This window comes from Mytilus californianus, unplaced genomic scaffold (assembly GCF_021869535.1).
Source record: "Mytilus californianus isolate M0D057914Y unplaced genomic scaffold, xbMytCali1.0.p SCAF_9, whole genome shotgun sequence".
NCBI lineage: Eukaryota > Metazoa > Mollusca > Bivalvia > Mytilida > Mytilidae > Mytilus > Mytilus californianus.
Window position 1 is genome coordinate 41,305,880 of NW_026262745.1, and position 23,412 is coordinate 41,329,291.

At 37.6% G+C, this 23,412-nt stretch overlaps 1 protein-coding gene and 2 long non-coding RNA genes across 6 annotated transcripts in view; 2 read left to right on the plus strand and 1 right to left on the minus strand.

Moving 5' to 3' along the window:
* The window catches only part of LOC127715884 (maltase 2-like), a 41,536-nt gene that overhangs the window by 1,140 nt on the left and 16,984 nt on the right, over positions 1 to 23,412 (plus strand). The window contains exon 2 of the mRNA XM_052222004.1: positions 23,051 to 23,230. Coding sequence (XP_052077964.1) covers positions 23,051 to 23,230 — 180 coding nt within the window. The remainder of the gene's footprint in view (positions 1 to 23,050; positions 23,231 to 23,412) is intronic.
* LOC127715247 (uncharacterized) lies at positions 5,926 to 8,109 on the plus strand. Its single transcript, XR_007988256.1, has 3 exons — positions 5,926 to 6,097; positions 7,157 to 7,333; positions 7,865 to 8,109. It is a non-coding gene; the product is annotated as an uncharacterized LOC127715247 (long non-coding RNA).
* Positions 15,798 to 19,937, minus strand: LOC127715245 (uncharacterized). Of its 4 annotated transcripts, none has more exons than XR_007988255.1 (4): positions 19,308 to 19,937; positions 18,116 to 18,430; positions 17,246 to 17,409; positions 15,798 to 16,713 (listed from the first exon to the last, which is right to left on the minus strand). It is a non-coding gene; the product is annotated as an uncharacterized LOC127715245 (long non-coding RNA). The 4 variants fall into 4 exon arrangements; XR_007988252.1 differs by having other exon boundaries at positions 18,116 to 18,468; positions 19,171 to 19,937; XR_007988253.1 differs by having other exon boundaries at positions 19,133 to 19,937.

Below are 23,412 nucleotides of genomic sequence, written 5' to 3' on the forward strand. Positions count from 1 at the left end.
AAATTGGGTCGAAATTTTAGACATTTACTTGAAATTTCGGTTTCTTGGACATTTCCATCCTTCAGAAAGACATACCGAACTTTTTTGTTTCAAAAGATAAACGCAAGCGGATTTTTGTAACATCATTCGGAATATCTTCTCTACATAAGAGTTTTGAATTTGTTTAACAATGCGTTGGAAATAATTCGTTTTTATCACATTTTCATGACTTTAGTAAAAACACGGCATTTTTTCCTGTATATTTATCTAATTTAAAAAAAATCCATCGGTGAATTTTTCATAAAAATTGGCACAAATAATCTTCATACATAATCAAGCCAAATGTCATTTTTAAACAGAGGGGTTCATGAACTCGTTTTCAAGTTAAATCAGTATGAATGATAAAAATCAGTCGAAAAATGCACCTTTTCCCGATATGTCACAGTTTGACGTCGTGAAAAATAATATTTTACGTTAGCGACGTCATTATTTCCCCTGTAACTGTATCGTATGCCCTTAAATTTATTTGTCAAATTGAATATTCTAATTCTCCTGGATCGAAAAACTAGTATCTTATTTCATAATTCAGATAAAATTTATTCAGTTTTGTTGATGTCGTAACAGTTCAGACTGATAGACCGAATGTTTGAGTGGCATATTGGTATATATAGTTTTTATACGCCCGTCAAATTTTTGACGGGACGTATTATCGTATACAAATGTCCGGCGTCCGTCCGTCTGTCTGTCCGGCGTCAACATGTCGCACCGTAACTTGAGAATGACTTATCCAAATTTCATGAAACTTAACATAGTTGTTTCTTATGATGGTCAAACGATCTGTATACTTTTTGGTGAAAATAAGATTAAAACTTTTTGAGTTACGGGACTTAGTAACTAAAACAGGTGTGTGTTTTTTTTCACATGTCGCGCCGTATCTCAAAAACAATTTATGATTATTGCTTAAAACTTTACACACTTCTTAGTTATATTAATCTTAAGATCTGTATACTTTTTGGTGATGATTCAAAATTTTATTTTAGAGATATTGAGTATTTTGTTAAAAAAGGGGGAGGGGTTTTTCACATGTCGCGCCGTATCTCAAAAACAGTTTATGATTATTGCTTAAAACTTTACACACTTCTTAGTTATATTAACCTGAAGATCTGTATACTTTTTGGTGATGATTCAAAATTTTATTTTTGAGTTATTGAGTATTTTGTAAAAAAAGGGGGAGGGGTTTTTCACATGTCGCGCCGTATCTCAAAAACGATTTATGATTATTGCTTAAAATTTTACACACTTCTTAGTTATATTAATCTAAAGATCTGTATACTTATTGGTTTTGATTCAAAATTTTATTTTTGAGATATTGATTTTTTTTTTAAAAGGGGGGTTTTCACATGTCGCGCCGTATCTCAAAAACGATTTATGCTTATTGCATAAAAATTCACACACAAGACGACGGGCGTATCGTGCGCTCATGGTGCAGCTGTTTATTATACGACAGCAAAAACTTTGCTTTCGTATAATGCTATCATGTCGTTGTCGGCGTCGTCGGCGTCGTCGGCGTCTTCGGCATCGTCGTCGTTCGAAGACACATTTGGTTTCCGGACAATAACTTTTGTTTAAGTGAATGGATCTCTATGAAATTTTTCCAGAAGGTTCAATACCACAAAAGGAAGGTTGTGATTGATTTTGGGGGTTATGGTACCAACAGATTAGGAATTAGGGACCAAAAAGGGGCCAAAAAGAAGCATTTTTGTAGTTTCCAGACAATAACTTGTGTGTAAGTGTATGGATCTCTCTGAAATTGTACCACAAGGTTCCATATCACAAAGGGAAGGCTGTGATTGAGTTTGGGGGTAATTGCCCCAAACGATCAGGAATTACTGGGGGAAAAAAGGGACAAAAACAAGCATTTTTCTAGTTTCCAGACAATAACTTGTGTAAAAGTTTATGGAACTCTCTGAAATTGTACACTTTTCCTGAAAAGAAAAAAATCTTCAAAATTTCAAAAAAATTTGTGTGTGTGTGTGGGGGGGGGGGGGGGGGGTCCAAATTTTTATGGGGGGTTCATATTTTTTCTTCAAAATTTTTGAAATTTCAAATTTTTTGAAAATTTTTTGAAAATTTTCACATTGATTATTCCTGATTTATATATTAAAACAATAAATACTGATATTGCAGGAGATACACACCAAACAGGGTGTGTAAACTGTTATATATAACAGATTAACTAAGTATTGTGCAACAGCACAGTATTTAGCAAGTAAATCTTCAATTGAAAATAAATACAAATCTTTTAACCAATTTCATTGAGGTCCAAATGGTCCAAAATTAACTTTGGAATTATTGCGGCTCTATGATATGCTGTATCTTGTTATGCATTTAGATTTTTTATTTTGGCCCTGTTTTCAAATTAGTCCATATTAAGGTTTGAAGGGTCCAAAATCAAACTTTGTTTGATTTCAACTAAAATTAAATTTTTTGTGTTTTTTTATATGCTGAATCTAACCATGTTGTTAGATTTCGGATATCAGACCATACAAGGTAAATTTAATGTCCCTTTTCAAATTTTTGAGATCTTTGACCACATTTATTTTGTTTCAGAAACCAAATTATGTCAAAAATTTGATCACAATCCAAATTCAGACAGTATCATGCTTGAATATTGTGTCCAAACTTGGCCCAACTGTTCAGGATTCGACCTCTGCGGTCGTATCAGGCTGCGCTCGGCGAAGCATTCTATTTTTTTTTATAAAATACACGATTTTGAATTGAAAAAAAATAATATCAATTTTCCAATCTAAGCCAAATACCTCGGGCAATTGCGAACGTAATTAAAAGTTTGGACCAAACACTGATTGGACACCACATTGTTAGTACAAATGTAATTGTGAATTTGTCAACTTCCTTGTTTGCAAGGGCGAGATAAATAAGATTCAACAAATGTCGTTTTTATTTTATAAAGTACATCTTTTTGATAACAGTGATAAATTCTGAGTGGATTATTTACATAGACTTGTAATCTAACAGACGATGGTGATCACATAAATTCCCAGTTTGCGGGACAACATTGAGTTTGTTCATTTCGGATTACCCGGTCTCGTTTCGATTGAAATTCATGCGATACCTCAGATTTTTTTTATTATTTTGGTTTGTATACTGTAAATTAAGAAATTATTACAAGGTTTTTGTTAATGCGAATAATGCGCCTGGGTGGGTATCGCAATAATTAGAACTCGCATTTATATATCTGAAACATTCATTTGTATGCAGATTTTCCTGACATCGCAATAATTAATCGCTCATTTTAGTACCAGGCTGAAGCTAGCGAACAATAACTAGCGAACAATAAGCCAGCGGACAATAAGGCAATATATCTAACAACCGAAAAAATGAATAAGACAGCAACGGCCGTTAAATGAAAAATATTTAAAAAGGCAGACAATCCGTCCAAATATTGCAATTTCAACTCTATCATGAAATGGTATTTATCCCATCCATTGATAAAACAAGTCACATCTCTTTTAAGGCTAATATTCAGTACCACAGTAAATCTGCATCTGTCAACGGTGTATTTGTAGGTGTAAAACCACCAATGCACCCACTTCCATTTAGAACGTATGTAAAAGTAGTCCTTCCCTGTAAAATACAGCACCTTTGATGTCATTGTTTAATTGAACTAAGATACACATTTGCAGAAATGGGGGTTGGCCTATTCCATGGCTTCTAGAGAAAAAAAATGAGGGGTGTCACGGGGTATGCCTATATAGGTCTTGTAGAGGGGAAACAGGCGCATCTTTTGCGCAAGGTATCGAAGGGCGCTATGTTCAAAAATCTGAAACAAGAGCTAAAATTTGAAAAAAAATTTGTAAAAAAAACAGGGGGGTTGGCCTATTCCATGGTTTCTACAGAAAAATAATGAGGGTTGTCACGGGGTATGACTATATAGGTCTTGTAGAGGAGAAACAGGCGCATCTTTTGCGCAAGGTATCGAAGGGCGCTATGTTCAAAAATCTGAAACTAGAGCTCAAAATTTGAAAAAAAAATTGTTAAAAAAAGGGGGTTGGCCTATTCCATGGTTTCTACAGAAAAATAATGAGGGGTGTCACGGGATATGACTATGTAGGTCTTGTAGAGGAGAAACAGGCGCATCTTTTGCGCAAGGTATCAAAGAGTGCTATGTTAAAAAATCTGAAACAAGAGCTCAAAATTTGAAAAAAAATTGTTAAAAAAAGAAGGGTTGGCCTATTCCATGGTTTTTAGGGGGAAAAATGAGGGGTGTCACGGGGTATGACTATATAGGTCTTGTAGAGGAGAAACAGGCGCATCTTTTGCGCAAGGTATCGAAGGGCGCTATGTTCAAAAATCTAAAACTAGAGCACAAATTTGAAAAAAGAAATTGTTAAAAACAGGGGGGTTGGCCTATTCTATGGTTTCTACAGAAAAATAATGACAGGTGTCACAGGGTATGACTATATAGGTCTTGTAGAGGGGAAACAGGCGCATCTTTTGCGCAAGGTATCGAAGGGCACTATGTTCAAAAATCTTAAACTAGAGCTCAAAATTTGAAAAAAAAATTGTTAAAAAAAGGGGGTTGGCCTATTCCATGGTTTCTACAGAAAAATAATGAGGGGTGTCACAGGGTATGACTATATAGGTCTTGTAGAGGAGAAACAGGCGCATCTTTTGCGCAAGGTATCGAAGGGCACTATGTTCAAAAATCTGAAACTAGAGCTCCAAATTTGAAAAAAAGTGTTAAAAAAAGAGGGGTTGGCTCATTCCATGGTTTCTAGGGGAAAAAAATGAGGGGTGTCACGGAATATGACTATATAGGTCTTGTAGAGGAGAAACAGGCGCATCTTTTGCGCAAGGTATCGAAGGGCGCTATGTTCAAAAATCTGAAACTAGAGCTCAAAATTTGAAAAAAAGTGTTAAAAACAGGGGGGTTGGCCTATTCCATGGCTTCTAGAGAAAAATAATGAGGGGTGTCACGGGGTATGACTATATAGGTCTTGTGTAGGAGAAACAGGCGCATCTTTTGCGCAAGGTATCGAAGGGCGCTATTTTCAAAAATCTGAAATAAGAGCTCAAAATTTGAAGAAAAAAAAAGTTAAAAACAGGGGGGTTGGCCTATTCCATGGCTTCTACAGAAAAATTATGAGGAGTGTCACGGGGTATGACTATATAGGTCTTGAAGAGGAGAAACAGGCGCATCTTTTGCGCAAGGTATCGAAGGGCGCTATTTTCAAAAATCTGAAACTAGAGCTCAAAATTTGAAAAAAAATTGTTAAAAACAGGGGGGTTGGCCTATTCCATGGCTTCTAGAGAAAAATAATGAGGAGTGTCACGGGGAATGACTGTATAGGTCGTGTAGAGTAGAAACAGGCGCATTTCTTGCGCAAAGTATCGAAGGGCGCTATGTTCAAAAATCTGAAACTACATCTCAAAATTTGAAAAAAATGTTAAAAATAGGGGGATTGGCCTATTCCATGGCTTCTAGAGAAAAATAATGAGGGGTGTTTCGGGGTATGACTATATAGGTCTTGTAGAGGAGACACAGGCGCATCTTTTGCGCAAGGTATCGAAGGGCGCTATGTTCAAAAATCTGAATCTAGAGCTCAAAATTAAAAAAAAAAAATTGTTAAAAACAGGGGGGTTGGTCTATTCCATGGCTTCTGGAGAAAAATAATGAGGAGTGTCACGGGGTATGACTATATAGGTCTTGTAGAGGGGAAACAGGCGCATCTTTTGCGCAAGGTATCGAAGGGCGCTATGTTCAAAAATCTAAAACTAGAGCTCAAAATTTGAAAAAAAAGTGTTAAAAACAGGGGGATTGGCCTATTTCATGGCTTCTAGTGAAAAATAATGAGGGGTGTCACAGGGTATGACTATAAAGGTCTTGTAGAGGGGAAACAGGCGCATCTTTTGTACAAGGTATCGAAGGACGTTATGTTAAAAAATCTGAAACTAGAGCTCAAAATTTAAAAAAAAAATTGTTAAAAACAGGGGGGTTGGTCTATTCCATGGCTTCTGGAGAAAAATAATGAGGGGTGTCACGGGGTATGACTATATAGGTCTTGTAGAGGAGAAACAGGCGCATCTTTTGCGCAAGGTTTCGAAGGGCACTATGTTCAAAAATCTGAAACTAGAGCTCAAAATTTGAAAAAAAAAGTGTTAAAACAGGGGGGTTGGCCTATTGCATGGCTTCTACAGAAAAATAATGAGGGGTGTCACGGGGTATGACTATATAGGTCTTGTATAGGAGAAACAGGCGCATCTTTTGCGCAAGGTATCGAAGGGCGCTATTTTCAAAAATCTGAAACTAGAGCTCAGAATTTGAAAAAAAAATGTTAAAAACAGGGGGGTTGGCCTATTCCAGGGCTTCTACAGAAAAATAATGGGGAGTTAACGGGGTATGACTATATAGGTCTTGTAGAGGAGAAACAGGCGCATCTTTTGCGCAAGTTATCGAAGGGCGCTATGTTCAAAAATCTGAAACTAGAGCTCAAAATTTGAAAAAAAAATGTTAAAAACAGAGGGGTTGGCCTATTCCATGGCTTCTACAGAAAAATAATGAGGGGTGTCACGGGGTATGACTATATAGGTCTTGTAGAGGAGAAACAGGCGCATCTTTTGCGCAAGGTATCGAAGGGCGCTATGTTCAAAAATCTGAAACTAGAGCTCAAAATTTGAAAAAAAATTGTTAAAAACAGAGGAGTTGGCCTATTCCATGGCTTCTAGTGAAAAATAATGAGGAGTGTCACAGGGTATGACTATATAAGTCTTGTATAGGAGAAACAGTCCCATCTTTTGTACAAGGTATCGAAGGGCGCTATGTTCAAAAATCTGAAACTTGAGCTCAAAATTTAAAAAAAAAGTGTTAAAAACAGGAGGGTTTGCCTATTCCATGGCTTCTAGAGAAAAATAATGAGGAGAGTCACGGGGTATGACTATATAGGTCTTGTAGAGGAGAAACAGGCGCATCTTTTGCGCAAGGTATCGAAGGGCGCTATGTTCAAAAATCTAAAACTAGAGCTCAAAATTTGAAAAAAAGTGTTAAAACAGGGGGGTTGGCCTATTCCATTGTTTCTACAGAAAAATAATGAGGGATGTCACAGGGTATGACTATATAGGTCTTGTAGAGGAAAAACAGGCGCATCTTTTGTACAAGGTATCGAAGGGCGCTATGTTCAAAAATCTAAAACTAGAGCTCAAAATTTGAAAAAAAAGTGTTAAAAACAGGGGGATTGGCCTATTTCATGGCTTCTAGTGAAAAATAATGAGGGGTGTCACAGGGTATGACTATATAGGTCTTGTAGAGGGGAAACAGGCGCATCTTTTGTACAAGGTATCGAAGGACGTTATGTTAAAAAATCTGAAACTAGAGCTCAAAATTTAAAAAAAAAATTGTTAAAAACAGGGGGGTTGGTCTATTCCATGGCTTCTGGAGAAAAATAATGAGGGGTGTCACGGGGTATGACTATATAGGTCTTGTAGAGGAGAAACAGGCGCATCTTTTGCGCAAGGTTTCGAAGGGCACTATGTTCAAAAATCTGAAACTAGAGCTCAGAATTTGAAAAAAAAATGTTAAAAACAGGGGGGTTGGCCTATTCCAGGGCTTCTACAGAAAAATAATGGGGAGTTAACGGGGTATGACTATATAGGTCTTGTAGAGGAGAAACAGGCGCATCTTTTGCGCAAGTTATCGAAGGGCGCTATGTTCAAAAATCTGAAACTAGAGCTCAAAATTTGAAAAAAAAATGTTAAAAACAGAGGGGTTGGCCTATTCCATGGCTTCTACAGAAAAATAATGAGGGGTGTCACGGGGTATGACTATATAGGTCTTGTAGAGGAGAAACAGGCGCATCTTTTGCGCAAGGTATCGAAGGGCGCTATGTTCAAAAATCTGAAACTAGAGCTCAAAATTTGAAAAAAAATTGTTAAAAACAGAGGAGTTGGCCTATTCCATGGCTTCTAGTGAAAAATAATGAGGAGTGTCACAGGGTATGACTATATAAGTCTTGTATAGGAGAAACAGTCCCATCTTTTGTACAAGGTATCGAAGGGCGCTATGTTCAAAAATCTGAAACTTGAGCTCAAAATTTAAAAAAAAAGTGTTAAAAACAGGAGGGTTTGCCTATTCCATGGCTTCTAGAGAAAAATAATGAGGGGTGTCACGGAGTATGACTATATAGGTCTTGTAGAAGAGAAACATGCGCATCTTTTGTACAAGTATCGAAGGGCGCTTTGTTCAAAAATCTGAAACTAGAGCTCAAAATTAAAGAAAAAAATTGTTTAAAACAGGGGGGTTGGTCTATTCCATGGCTTCTAGAAAAAAATAATGAGGGGTGTCACGGGATATGACTATAAAGGTCTTGTAGAAGAGAAACAGGCGCTTTTTTGCGCAAGGTATCGAAGGGCGCTATGTTCAAAAATCTGAAACTAGAGCTCAAAATTTGAAAAAAAATTGTTAAAAACAGGGGGTTTGGCCTATTCCATGGCTTCTAGAGAAAAATAATGAGGGGTGTCACAGGGTATGACTATATAGGTCTTCTATAGGAGAAGCAGGCGCATCTTTTGTACAAGGTATCGAAGGGCGCTATGTTCAAAAATCTGAAACTAGAGCTCAAAATTTGAAAAAAAAAGTGTTAAAAACAGGGGGGTTGGTCTATTCCATGGCTTCTAGAGAAAAATAATGAGGGGTGTCACGAGGTATGACTATATAGGTCTTGTAGAGGAGAAACAGGCGCATCTTTTGCGCATGGAATCGAAGGGCGCTATGTTAAAAAATTTGAAACTAAAGCTCAAAATTAAAAAAAAAAATGTTAAAAACAGGGGGGTTGGCCTATATCATGGAGTCTAGAGAAAAATAATGGTCGGTAGTTGGGGTCCTTATGCAGGATTTGTGCTTAAAAATGGCAAGTGTGGGTGTCACGGGCTATGACTATATAGGTCTTGTAGAGGAGAAATAGGCGCATCTGTTGCGCAAGGTATCGAGTGGCGCTATGCTGCATTTTTGTACAACCTATATTTTTTGCACTGGGTAAATGTAGCGTTGAAGTAAATGACTGGGTACCGTTGAACGTTGACGGTTTCGTGGATTTTTCGCAAACTCCAATGCTGAGATTTGGGTACTCCTGTGTACGATGTCCGAGGGTAGAACGTTTTGCTGCATCGATAGGTAATGTATCTGTAAATTAGGAGATGGAGGAGGCAGTGCAGATAGTGGTAAGACTACAAGGAGGTCTACATTCGACTTGGTTGACTAAGAAGCAGTTTTTTCTCTTGACCTTTTAAGACTGGTTTAAAGACTCGTTTAGATCACGACTAAATAAAGGCAACAGTAGTATACCGATCATCCAAATTCATAAATCGATTGAGAAAAAAACAAAACCGGGTTACAAACTAAAACTTAGAGAAACACATCAAATATAAGAGAACTACGACACAACATTAAAATGTAACACACACAGGAACGAACTATAATATAACAATGGCCATTTTCCTGACTTGGAAAAGGGCATTTTAAGAAAAAAATGGTGGGTTGAACCTGGTTTTGTGGCTAGCCAAACCTCCCGCTTTTATGGCAATGTTAAATATAACATTAAAATGACAACATTACATGACAGGACTACAATACAAATAAATGGGAGAACATATAGGACAGAGATACATACGAATAATAGCTAACAAGTTTGTCAAGTAGTTATTGTAAGTTACTAGATTTGATGGTATGCTTTTCATCCTGGAATCCTGGAACTTCATGTGAAGTGTTTCGTGCTGCTTTGAATAGGCAATAATTAGTTTAACAAACGTCATTTTATGTAAAGCGTTTGCAAAAACTCCCTTAAGCGTTTGAAAGCGTTTGTGAAAAACATTATCTAGTGTTTAATACCGTAAACAAATTAGCGTTTAATGGTGACAAAGCCGTAAGGCTCAAACCAGCATGAAGTTTTGACCAGGGCCGAACGGTGAATGTCTGGAAACTCTGGTTGTATTGTTGAAAGAGATCTTGACAAAGTTGGATCGTCTTGCGTGGGAGTTTCAAGCAGTTTTCACAGAGATAGAATCAATCAGCGTTGTTGAGTCGTACTCGGACGTAGAAGTCTTCGCACTATTCATCAAAAACCACCAAGATCTTACTGTTTGTGTCAATTCCCGATGGTCTGTTTCGAAGACGAACAATGACATTGATGGGTGATGTGGGACATTTACCTATATCGGAAATCAGGTCGCTTATGTCATTTGTAAGAATCTCTTCCCCAGTGCGTTTTGCAGGAGTAGATAGATAGGTTGATGAAGAGATTTTCCAAACTATCGTAACATAAATACCTGACCGATTTTTTAGCAGCGTCGGCTTATAACGACTTACGGCAGTCTGAAGTGTAAGTAGAATACAAAGACAAACAGCCGCTTCGAATTAACGACAAGCAAGGGGAGACGACGGAGGGGTGGATCGAGGATATTCCACTTTATGAGTACAACCAGTGGATGTTTCATGAACAAGCTAAAAAAAAAAAACCGCCCCGATCGTTTGTTGCACAACTTCACCGGACCTGGTACTTAGCTGAATAACGATTACATACAGTAAGAATCCCAAACACCTTGGTCCATGAGTCGCTGAAGCTGTGTATCGTCATGATCTCTGCTTTTTGTACACTCCTTTGGTCCAAAGGAAGATGTGTATTCCTAATCAAATGTACCTAAATTCTTTGTGATTCGAACCTTGTCATCCACGTGGAACCAAGCCGTGTAAATGAACTGTCGATGCTCAACATAAGAATACAACAACTCGCAACTATGTGAGTGACAGGAACATGCATTGTTAACTTTGCACTCTATAAAATCCAGCAATGAGAAAGAAGATGGAACGCGACACCGTTTGACACCTCATCTTCACCAAAGTTCAATTGGTCTGGGCGTCTCAATAGAAAAGTTCGTTGGACGGATAAAACATTTCGACGTAAATTCGAGAAACGATGCCTGATCGCTGTTCGTTTAGGTGAAACTTGGATTACAGTTCTATCTCAACAGAACAAAGAATTCACGTTTATTCTTAGCATCATCAATGTTTTCCTTGCCAAATACGACTGTTTAGTGCCGCCAAAGACCAAGAAGGTATGACGATCAAGGTTGCTTTTTTATACCGTATTTAAGTCAAGCATTTTCATAAAACTATGGACGGAAAAGGTTACTGAATTCCACAACAAAGAGGTCAAAGTGCTATGCCGAAAACACGACGTTGATCCCGCCAGAATGGAGGAAAGCCGGGTTTTCTCGACCACTGGAACCACACCATGATGGGAAGATGATCAAATACTTTTAAGCCAAATCTACGCGCACATGCGCGATTGGTACTTTAGATGATCTCGTTCACCAACAAAAACACCACCAAACAGAGATCGACTTAAGACATTTGGCAGCAAGTCATAAGAAATATGAAAGAAAATAAGGTGTACTGTAGCTTGTATGCAGACATGCCTACTATACAGCAGGGTCGGATCCTCGTGTTTACCAATCCCCACGATTTCAACGATGAGGAAATACAGGGTTCCCGAACTTCTGAATACCTCGTACCGCATCGATAAGGTATTGCGAAGGCGACATCGGGGTGATGTCAATGATCTCTTTGAGAAATGGATAGGTAATCTCAGTCATTTATTTCTTGGATCAAACAATTAGACATGGAGTCACAACCTCTCTTTTCAAACACAAAGGTTCGTGGTTCGATCTCTGTTCCTGGGAGAAAATTTCAGGGACCAAATTTTCGGCTCGGCCTTGACATCATTTGCGAGTATTGTCTTCAGGAACGATGATAGTCTGTCGGAAGGGTACGATAAACGGCTGACCCGCATTAAGAAAAATCAATATCACTGCACGTAAAAGACAACCTTGTAGATTTCGAAAGAGACCAGGCTAATGCCGCTACAAGGCAGCACTCGCACCAGCAAAGTAGAGAGGGATATGATTAATATAAGTTACAATAACTTGTTTCCAAATCCACTAAAAATAACTATGTTTAAACTAACCTCTCTAGAAGGTCTATATTCTTGATGATTCTCCAAGACTGTAAAGGTTATGAGAATGTAAAGGTTACTAGTAACCAATGGGTTTAACGGTTTTCTCTGATATAGCAGGGTTACTAGTATAAAACTATGCTGCATTTTATTGTACCAGAGGTGTCAACCTGAATCAATTGGCGTGCGGGTTCTATTGAGAAGAGTCGCTTGCGGGTACACTATTGCCTGTAGGTGAAATCATGATATGTATGGGTGTATCAGAGGGAGTAAAATGACTAGCTTGAAAAACGGTAGTATTGACGGGTAATTTATGACTAGTTGATTATGAGGATTGAATGAGTTTTTAATTTGACGGTTTTTTTAATCTAAACGAACATGTACTGATCTGTTTGCTGAATTTCTTCCACCACGTCTTCATCCGAGCAAGCTTCTATCATTAAGACCTTTCTGAATATCACTTTTCTGTGACACGGAATCTAAAATAGCTGTGACTACCTCAATTTCTATATCGAAACTATCTCTGCAGTTATGTCTCCAAAATTCTTCCAAAGTCTTGTAAGTGCTCGTTTATGTCCGAAACGAATGGCTGTCAGCATTCTATCCATGTTCCCTTCTTAAGATAGAAATAAGAGACTTCTTGACTATGTGATAGATGTACTAGTCATAGTAACATGTCAAAGTGACGTGACATTACATTAAGTGCGGCACATAGTAAACGTCATGTGTGTGGTATTTACGAGAGGTATGATTATGATGCAACGTATTACCCTCAATTTTTAAGGTCTCGATATCTACTCTAGTTTATTTTAACACATCTCACTCTGTCAATCTATTGAATTTCTCTTTCTTGTTCGTACTATTTCTTTGCATACCAAACATTCATCACCTTGTCCTCTGCCATTTTATTTTCGTGAAGTTAACTAATCAAATGGTTCTGCATGTTTGAGTTTGTGGTCACACTTGTCCAGCTTGTCCATTATTTTTTCTCATGTTCTTTGATTGCTGCATCATATTCTATCTTCATTCATTTTATATCCGTTTAAATCTGGTCGCACTAGGTTTCACACGTGCTGTCTTTTACTTTTTTAATAACCCACCATTTCATTACAGCATCCGAACTGGCCCTCGGAGCTTTCAGAATGGTGATATGGTTGTCGTTCATGTTCCAGTATTTGAAGGAACTACCCATGATCATCCCTCTTTATCAATGGCCCTTTGTGTTGTTCCATTCCCTGAAAAATGCTACTAGTATTCGGAGATTGGCGAGCGTTTCCAATGGATTTTGGCTCTATCTGATGTGTCGTCCAAGTTCGTCCCAAAAATGTTCCATTGGCGATAATTTGGAGACATTGCTGGCCACGGCAACACACGAATGTGATTATTCTCCAAAAAATCATTGAAATGTGTGCCACGTGACAACATGCGTTGTCCTGCTGAAAAACGTGGTCAAAACGATGCCTTCGGAGAAACAGGAGAACGAGTGGAGCCAGAATTTCGTTCCTATACCTTTTTGCATTTAGGTTACCTTCAATAATTGTCAGATTGGTGCGTTCCTGATAGGTTATTCCGTCCCATACCATAATTCCGCAACCCTCAAACAGATCCGTTTCCTGTACGCACTCATCAGAAAATCATGCATTGCACCTCCGGTAGACACTGGCTTTGCCGTCGCTAAATGTCACGTTGAATTTCTATTCATCGGTAAAAAAGGACTTGTCTCCATGTTAGCCTATTCCATCGAATCCGTACCCGAGTCCATTCAAGTCGCGACATCCTGTGACGCTGCGTACGGATAGGTCCCTTCAACGTACGATGAGCTCTTAGGCAAACTTGATGCAGTCGGTTAACAAACTGTTTGGGAATAAAGCCTGTTGTTGTTTCTTCCATGAGTTTGTCTTGCTGTTTGTGACAAGTTTACAAGTCGATTCCATAGATGAATAATGCGGATGTGACTGTCTTGACGTAACTTCGTTTCACGTTGCCTGCAACCTCGGGGACGATTATTTGTCGTGCCAGTATCTCTAAGACGAGTCTTAAGCCTTTCAATATTCATTCTAGAGACATTGGGATGATTTGCAACCTGTATTAGAGTCATTTTTGCTGCCAACAACACAATAGCTCGTTCTCTCTCATTATGACGTAGACGTGGCATTGACTTACGTGTAACGTTTTCAATTTTTTAATGCGACCTTTTGTTAACAATAGTGCTCGACACATTTAATGACCAAAAGGACAACTCAATTCCATCTCGATACAGGTAAATGTTTGAAAAAATGCTTATGTGTTTAAAATCAGAAAATGACGTAAGTTCGTCTTCGAATTTTTAGCAAGTTAGTAAATAATAGATAAATCATTCAGGTCACTAGTTTTAATCTTGAAAATATTATAAATTAATACATGTAATTTCTTTTAATTAAAAACCAGGGTAACGTTTCTTTTTTTGCCTAGTAAACATTTATTTATATCAGACAATGCACGCACGTGGACGAGGGTACTTATACCGTCTTTAAGAATGTGGTGCTTAGATTGTCAATGATAAAGTTAACTGGTCTGTATGTAGTTTTACTATCATATCTTCTTAACAACTCAGTACTCTTTGCCGATTTTGTTTTATTCTGGTACAAAACCTCTGATATAAATAGACTTTTAAAAACAATACAAAGTAGACTGTCTATTAAGTCTGTAATAGTATATAGATTTTTAGGTTGTATACCAGCTGGTCTTCGCACTAAAGTTCTTTCATCTTCATCGTTTTCTTTTTCGAAATACCCTTGAAAAAAATTCAGCCAGTGTTCAGCTTCTCTTTATCAGTACTTACATAACACATTTTACAATCTCTTTCATCATATAATTCGAATGGGGGAATTTGGATTTTCATTTCGACTTCATATGACAAGAAAATCTTCTTTGCTGACTCTGATATGTCTTTTTCACGATTTTCACGTTCTTGTCTGACATTTGAGTTGGCTTTGTTCCTCACTAAATTTTAGTTCCTTTCGACATAATTAAACATAGCACATATTGAAGCTTTGCGCAAACTATGCGCCTGTGTGCCCTCTACAAGACCTTTATAGTCTTACCCCGCGACATCCCTCATTATTTTTTCCAGAGGCTATGGAATAGGCAAATTCCTGTTATTTTTCCCAAATTTTTTTGAAATTCCGAGCCCTAGTTTCAGTTTTTGGACAAAGCGCAACTCGAAACCTTGCGCAAACTATGCGCCTGTTTCTCCTCTACAAGACCTATATAGCTATACCCCGTGAAACTCTACATTATTTTTTTCTCTAGAAGCCATTGAATAGGTGTAATACCAACAATGCATGGTACGTCACATCCGGTTGCATACGAAAATAGGTCGAAAAAATATTCCTTTGAATTTGACAGTTGTAGGTAATTAATACATCATTTTATTGCAGTAAAACATTTCTGGGTCATAAACATACACATGTATCTTGGGTATTTCAAAGAATCATTATTGTTTTATTTGGGGTTTCTATAGAATATTTTGGAAACTTGAGGCTGCATGGTTACTAAAGCTTGTACACAGGTTAAATAAGGGGCAAATTTGATTGGTTAACTGACAGTGATAGTTATTTTCTTATATGCAATGAAATGTTATGTTAATTTTTTAATTTGAAACAAAGTCATACCCCGTGACACCCCTAATTATTTTTCTGTAAAAGCCCTGGAATAGGCCAACCCCCTGTTTTTAACATTTTTTTTTTAATTTTGAGCTCTAGTTTCAGATTTTTGAACATAGCGCCCTTCGATACCTTGTACAAAAGATGCACCTCTTTTTCCTCTACAAGACCTGTATAGTCGTACCCTGTGACACCCCTCATTATTTTTCTCTAGAAGCCATGGAATATGCCCACCCCCTGTTTTTAACATTTTTTTTCAAAATTTTGAGCTCTAGTTTCAGATTTTTGAACATAGCGCCCTTCGATATCTTGCGCAAAAGATGCGCCTGTTTCTCCTCTACAAGACCTATATAGTCATACCCCGTGACACCCCTCATTATTTTTCTCTAGAAGCCATGGAATAGACCAACCCCCCTGGTTTAAACAATTTTTTTTTTACATTTTGAGCTCTAGTTTCAGATTTTTGAACATAGCGCCCTTCGATACCTTGTACAAAAGATGCGCCTGTTTCTCCTCTACAAGACCTATATAGTCATACCCTGTGACACCCCTCATTATTTTTCTGTAGAAGCCATGGAATAGGCCAACCCCCTGTTTTTAACATTTTTTTTCAAAATTTTGAGCTCTAGTTTCAGATTTTGGAACATAGCGCCCTTCAATACCTTGCGCAAAAGATGCGCCTGTTTTTCCTCTACAAGACCTATATAGTCATACCCCGTGGCACCCCTCATTATTTTTCTCTAGAAGCCATGGAATAGACCAACCCCCATGTTTTTAACATTTTTTTTTTAATTTTGAGCTCTAGTTTCAGATTTTTGAACATAGCGCCCTTCGATATCTTGCGCAAAAGATGCGCCTGTTTCTCCTCTACAAGACCTATATAGTCATACCCTGTGACACCCCTCATTATTTTTCTCTAGAAGCCATGGAATAGATAAACCCCCCTGTTTTTAACAATTTTATTTTAAATTTTGAGCTCTAGTTTCAGATTTTTGAACATAGCGCCCTTCGATACCTTGCGCAAAAGATGCGCCTGTTTCTCCTCTACAAGACCTATATAGTCATACCTCGTGACACCCCTCATTATTTTTCTGTAGAAGCCATGGAATAGGCCAACCCCCTTGCTTTTAACACTTTTTTTCAAATTTTGAGCTCTAGTTTCAGATTTTTGAACATAGCGCCCTTGGATACCTTGCGCAACAGATGCGCCTGTTTCTCCTCTACAAGACCTATATAGTCATACCCCGTGACACCCCTCATTATTTTTCTCTAGAAGCCATGGAATAGACCAACCCCCCTGTTTTTAACAATTTTTTTTTTTTTAATTTTGAGCTCTAGTTTCAGATTTTTGAACATAGCGCCCTCCAATATTTTGCGCAAAAGATGAGCCTGTTTCTCCTCTACAAGACCTATATAGTCATACCCTGTGACACCACTCATTATTTTTCTCTAGAAGCCATGGAATAGGCCAACCCCTTAGTTTAAACATTTTTTTTTTAAATTTTGAGCTCTAGTTTCAGATTTTTGAACATAGCGCCCTTCGATACCTTGCGCAAAAGATGCACCTGCTTCTTCCCTTCAAGACCTATATTGTCATACCCCGTGACACCCCTCATTATTTTTCTCTAGAAGCCATGGAATAGGCCAACCCCCCTATTTTTAACAATTTTTTTTTCAAAGTTTGAGCTCTAGTTTCAGATTTTTGAACATAGCACCCTTCGATACCTTGTACAAAAGATGCGCCTGTTTCTCCTATACAAGACCTATATAGTCATACCCCGTGACACCCCTCATTATTTTTCTGTAGAAGCCATGGAATAGGCCAACCCCCTTTTTTAAACATTTATTTTTCAAAATTTTGAGCTCTAGTTTCAGATTTTTGAACATAGCGCCCTTCGATACCTTGCGCAAAAGATGCGCCTATTCCTCCTCTACAAGACCTATATAGTCATACCCCGTGACACCCCTCATTATTTTTCTCTAGAAGCCATTGAATAGACCAACCCCCATGTTTTTAACATTTTTTTTTAATTTTGAGCTCTAGTTTCAGATTTTTGAACATAGCGTCCTTCGATATCTTGCGCAAAAGATGCGCCTGTTTCTCCTCTACAAGACCTATATAGTCATACCTCGTGACACCCCTCATTATTTTTCTCTAGAAGCCATGGAATAGATAAACCCCCCTGTTTTTAACAATTTTTTTTTAAATTTTGAGCTCTAGTTTCAAATTTTTGAACATAGCGCCCTTCGATACCTTGCGCAAAAGATGCGCCTGTTTTTCCTCTACAAGACCTATATAGTCATACCCCGTGACACCCCTCATTATTTTTCTGTAGAAGCCCATGGAATAGGCCAACCCCCCTGCTTTTAACACTTTTTTTCAAATTTTGAGCTCCAGTTTCAGATTTTTGAACATAGCGCGCTTCGATGCCTTGTACAAAAGATGCGCCTGTTTCTCTTATACAAGACCTATATAGTCATACCCTGTGACACCCCTCATTATTTTTCTGTAGAAGCCATGGAATAGGCCAACCCGACTGTTTTTAACATTTTTTTTTCACATTTTGAGCTCTAGTTTCAGATTTTTGAACATAGCGCCCTTCAATACCTTGCGCAAAAGATGCACCTGTTTCTCCTCTACAAGACCTATATAGTCATACCCCGTGACACCCCTCATTATTTTTCTCCAGAAACCATGGAATAGACCAACCCCCCTGTTTTTAACATTTTTTTTTTAATTTTGAGCTCTAGTTTCAGATTTTTGAACATAGCGCCCTTCGATACCTTGTACAAAAGATGCGCCTGTTTTTCGTCTACAAGACCTATATAGTCGTACCCTATGGCACCCCTCATTATTTTTCTCTAGAAGCCATGGAATAGGCCCACCCCCAGTTTTTAACATTTTTTTTCAAAATTTTGAGCTGTAGTTTCAGATTTTTGAACATAGCACCCTTCGATACCTTGCGCAAAAGATGCGCCTGTTTCTCCTCTACAGTCCTATATAATCATACCCCGTGACACTCCTCATTATTTTTCCCTAGAAGCCATGGAATAGACCCCCCCCTGTTTTTAACACTTTTTTCAAATTTTGAGCTCTAGTTTCAGATTTTTGAACATAACGCCCTTCGATATCTTGCGCAAAAGATGTGCCTGTTTCTCCTCTACAAGACCTATATAGTCATACCCCGTGAAACCCCTCATTATTTTTCTGTAGAAGCCATGGAATAGGCCAACCCCCCTGTTTTTAACACTTTTTTTTCAAATTTTGAGCTCTAGTTTTAGATTTTTGAACATAGCGCCCTTCGATACTTTGCGCAAAAGATGCGCCTGTTTCTCCTCTACAAGACCTATATAGTCATACCCCGTGACACCCCTCATTATTTTTCTCCAGAAGCCACGGAATAGACCAACCCCCCTGTTTTTAACATTTTTTTTTTTAATTTTGAGCTCTTGTTTCAGATTTTTGAACATAGCGCTCTTCGATACCTTGCGCAAAAGATGCGCCTGTTTCTCCTCTATAAGACCTATATAGTCATACCCCGTGACACCCCTCATTATTTTTCTCTAGAAGCCATGGAATAGGCCAACCCCCTATTTTTAACAATTTTTTTCAAATTTTGAGATGTAGTTTCAGATTTTTGAACATAGCGCCCTTCAATACCTTGCGCAAGAGATGCGCCTGTTTCTCCTCTACAAGACCTATATGGTCATACCCCGTGACACCCCTCATTATTTTTCTTTAGAAGCCATGGAATAGACCAACCCCCCTATTTTTAACAATTTTTTTTCAAATTTTGAGATGTAGTTTCAGATTTTTTAACATAGCGCCCTTCGATACCTTGCGCAAAAGATGCGCCTGTTTCTTCTCTACAAGACCTATATAGTCATACCCCGTGACACCCCTCATTATTTTTCTGTAGAAGCCATGGAATAGGCCAACCTCCTGTTTTGAAGATTTTTTTTTCAAATTTTGAGCTCTTGTTTCAAATTTTTGAACATAGCGCCCTTCGATACCTTGCGCAAAAGATGCGCCTGTTTCTCTTCTACAAGACCTATATAGTCATACCCCGTGACACCCCTCATTATTTTTCTCTAGAAGCCATGGAATAGGCCAACCCCCCTGTTTTTAACAATTTTTTTTCAAATTTTGAGCTCTAGTTTCAGATTTTTGAACACAGCGCCCTTCGATACCGTGCGCAAAAGATGCGCCTGTTTCTTCTCTACAAGACCTATATAGTCATACCCCGTGACACTCCTCATTATTTTTCTCTAGAAGCCATGGAAAAGGCCAACCCCCCCCCCCCCCCCCCCCCCCCCCCCCTGTTTTTAACACTTTTTTCAAATTTTGAGCTCTAGTTTCAGATTTTTTAACATAGCGCCCTTCGATACCTTGCGCAAAAGATGCGACTGTTTCTCCTCTACAAGACTTATATAGTCATACCCCGTGACACCCCTCATTTTTTTTTCTAGAAACCATGGAATAGGCCATCCCCCCTTTTTTAACATTTTTTTTTCAAACTTTGAGCTCTTGTTTCAGAATTTTTGAACATAGCGCCCTTTGATACCTTGCGCAAAAGATGCGCCTGTTTCCCCTCTACAAAACCTTATAGTCATACCACGTGACACCCCTCATTATTTTTCTCTAGAAGCCATGGAATAGGCCAACCCCCATTTATGCAAATGTGTATCTTAGTTCAATTAAACAATGACATCAAAGGTGCTGTATTTTACAGGGAAGGACTACTTTTACATACGTTCTAAATGGAAGTGGGAGCATTGGTGGTTTTACACCTACAAATAATCCGTTGACAGATGCAGATTTACTGTGGTACTGAATATTAACCTAAAAAGAGATGTGACTTGTTTTATCAATGGATGGGATAAATACCATTTCATGATAGAGTTGAAATTGCAATATTTGGACGGAATGTCTGCCTTTTTAAATATTTTTCATTTAACGGCCGTTGCTGTCTTATTCATTTTTTCGGTTGTAAGATATATCGCCTTATTGTTCGCTGGCTTATTGTTCGCTAGTTATTGTTCGCTAGCTTCAGCCTGGTCATTTTAGTCCAAAAATCGCAATAATAAAAGCACGCAATAATTTCTGAATGTATTTCAGAGTATTCAAAATGCAATTATCGATAAACTACTGGTGCCTCTTTTTCAAAACATATTGTGTTTCTAACATCATTGAGTATATTTTTATTAACATATACATGCATGGTACCCTTACCTTATTTTATCTAACGACAATTGCAATTTTGTATTTCGGATAGTGAAACAATAAGCATACTAGTCGATTTTTAGTAATCATAAGAATGAGTACTAATTCTACTAAGTACTGAAGAAGATATATGTATTAACATATAACCAACTCGCAGGTCTCGATGTCGGATGCTCGTCTTGCACGATCGGATATATATCATCATATCGTAACATAACCAAAATAAATACAACCGAATGAAACAGTAAAAAACTGTCAAAAGTCATCCTTGCCCAATATAAAAGCCGAACAGATCTTAAATTAACACAGCATCCAAAATGAAATTCCCATCTTAACTCAATGTTACAATAAAAAAAACTCATCAATGATACACGACTTATAAGTTTGTACGCCAGATGCATAAAAGACTCACCAGTGACGCTCGATTAAAAAAAGTTGAAAAACAAAATCAACTAGATTTGTAATTGCTAGCAATAACGGATGGCACCCTCGTCCCCCCATTGCCATGTTAACGGCAGCCATTTTGAAAATTCCAACGTCAAAGAGGGCATCTACACATGCCAATTAACATGTTTGCAAAGTTTCATTGAGTTTGAAGCGTTTTAAAAAAATTGACATTTTTGCTATTTCCATGGTAACAGCAGCCATTTTGGAAATTCCAAAGTCAAATGGGACATCTGCATATGCCAGTCAATATTTGTGTGAAGTTTCATTAACTTTGGAGCATATTGATTTTTTTACTTTTTTGATATTTCCATGGAAACGGCGGCCATCTTGAAAATGCCATACCCCGATTGCAAATCTGCACATGCTGGTTAACATTATGGTATAGTTCCATAACAATTGGTTCATAGAATTCCAAGATATAAGCTGGACAAAAAAAGTGGAAGAAAAATAAAAAACAGAAAAAAAAAGAAACGTAGAATAACAATATGTCACCCCAACTCCGTTGAGGGTGCCATAATTACGAAATTGAATAGCATTGAGGACCCACAATTCTGAAAGGTTTTGCCAAATACTGTTATTGTAATTTATTCTTGGCTAAGCGTAACAGAAAAGCTAATATGAGAAAGTCGTCATAGCCTGATATAACACCCAAAACAGACGCAGACGACATGCGCCAAATACAACACACAGGACATATCTTAGCATTACTGAACAGTCGAGTTAACTGCTGATTGACATACGTCATGTGTACTTGACCTCATTTTCACAGCCAAGTGGTCAGGTTAAATTTTCATAATTAGGTCTGTTTCATGTGATATGTTACTAATCTTGGTATACTAATTCTCTACATAACACGAACAATTTTTAGTTGACAGGCTTCATTTGACTTTTTTTAAATTTAAAGTACAGTATGTGCAGAATAAGATTCTTTACCCTACGATATGACAAAACCGTGTACACATGACGAAATGTATCAAACTAGTATATCATCACCTATTCTGTATTTACTAAATCAAATATAAGATAGACGACTTTGACGTATCCTTGTGGAAAAATATCACAGGCAAATTTCCGGGTAATATTAAACGAGTTTTGAATTGTGTGTAACTTCCCTAGGAAGAACCAGTACAATTCAATATACTTCTTTATGCACGTACATGTATCCGTACATAAACTCTTGCTAAAGTGATGTCTGTTAGATCATTTGGGATATATTTATATGCAAATACTTCTTGTCTGATTCGGGCTTCGTGACACATGTTAATTTTCGAAAGACGGCAGTTGGTTGGAATATTGCAAAGCTGTGATATTTCATAACTATGCAATTTAAGAAGTCGTCTGGATACTGTCTTCCTCTGACTTGTAGATACTTTTATAGTATCGTGATTCAACATGGCTATTGAAAAAATGTATCAGAAAAATAAAAGGGATGCAATTAAACAATCGTCAGTGTAAGTAGGAAAGACAACACAACGACCGAAATTTCAAATCTTGAGATTTTATATGTTTTTATGGTTTTTCCTCAGCCACGGTGTAATAATAAAAATATTGCCTTGGAAACAACATTAATAGGTTTGGCACTGTACGACATGGTTTAACCAACCACTTTCCCACAAAAATAGTTGTACCTGTAAGAAATGTGACAGTCATGTCTTTTCAATCATATTTTTGTTTTGTTTTCGTTTTTCTATACTTCTTTTTTGTTCAGTACAATCCAATTTTAAATTTTCCAGGTATTACCAATAAGTTAGACTACTTTGTTTACCTTGGTGTTGGAGCAATATGGATCAGCCCTTTCTACAAGTCTCCAATGCGGGATTTTGGATATGATGTTGCAAATTATACAGAAATTGACCCTATGTTCGGATCAATGATGGACTTTGATGAACTAATGAATGAGACAAAGAAAAGAGGTAAACATTGAAAAATAATGATTATATTTAGATTTGCGTTAATCTCATAATGTTCTTAATTTGCTCGATTTTCTTTTTTTACTCACATACACTTTTGCTCAGCATAATGAAATTAAACTACCCCAGACATATTAGACTAACTAATGAACATCAAACTACCCCAGACATATTAGACTAACTAA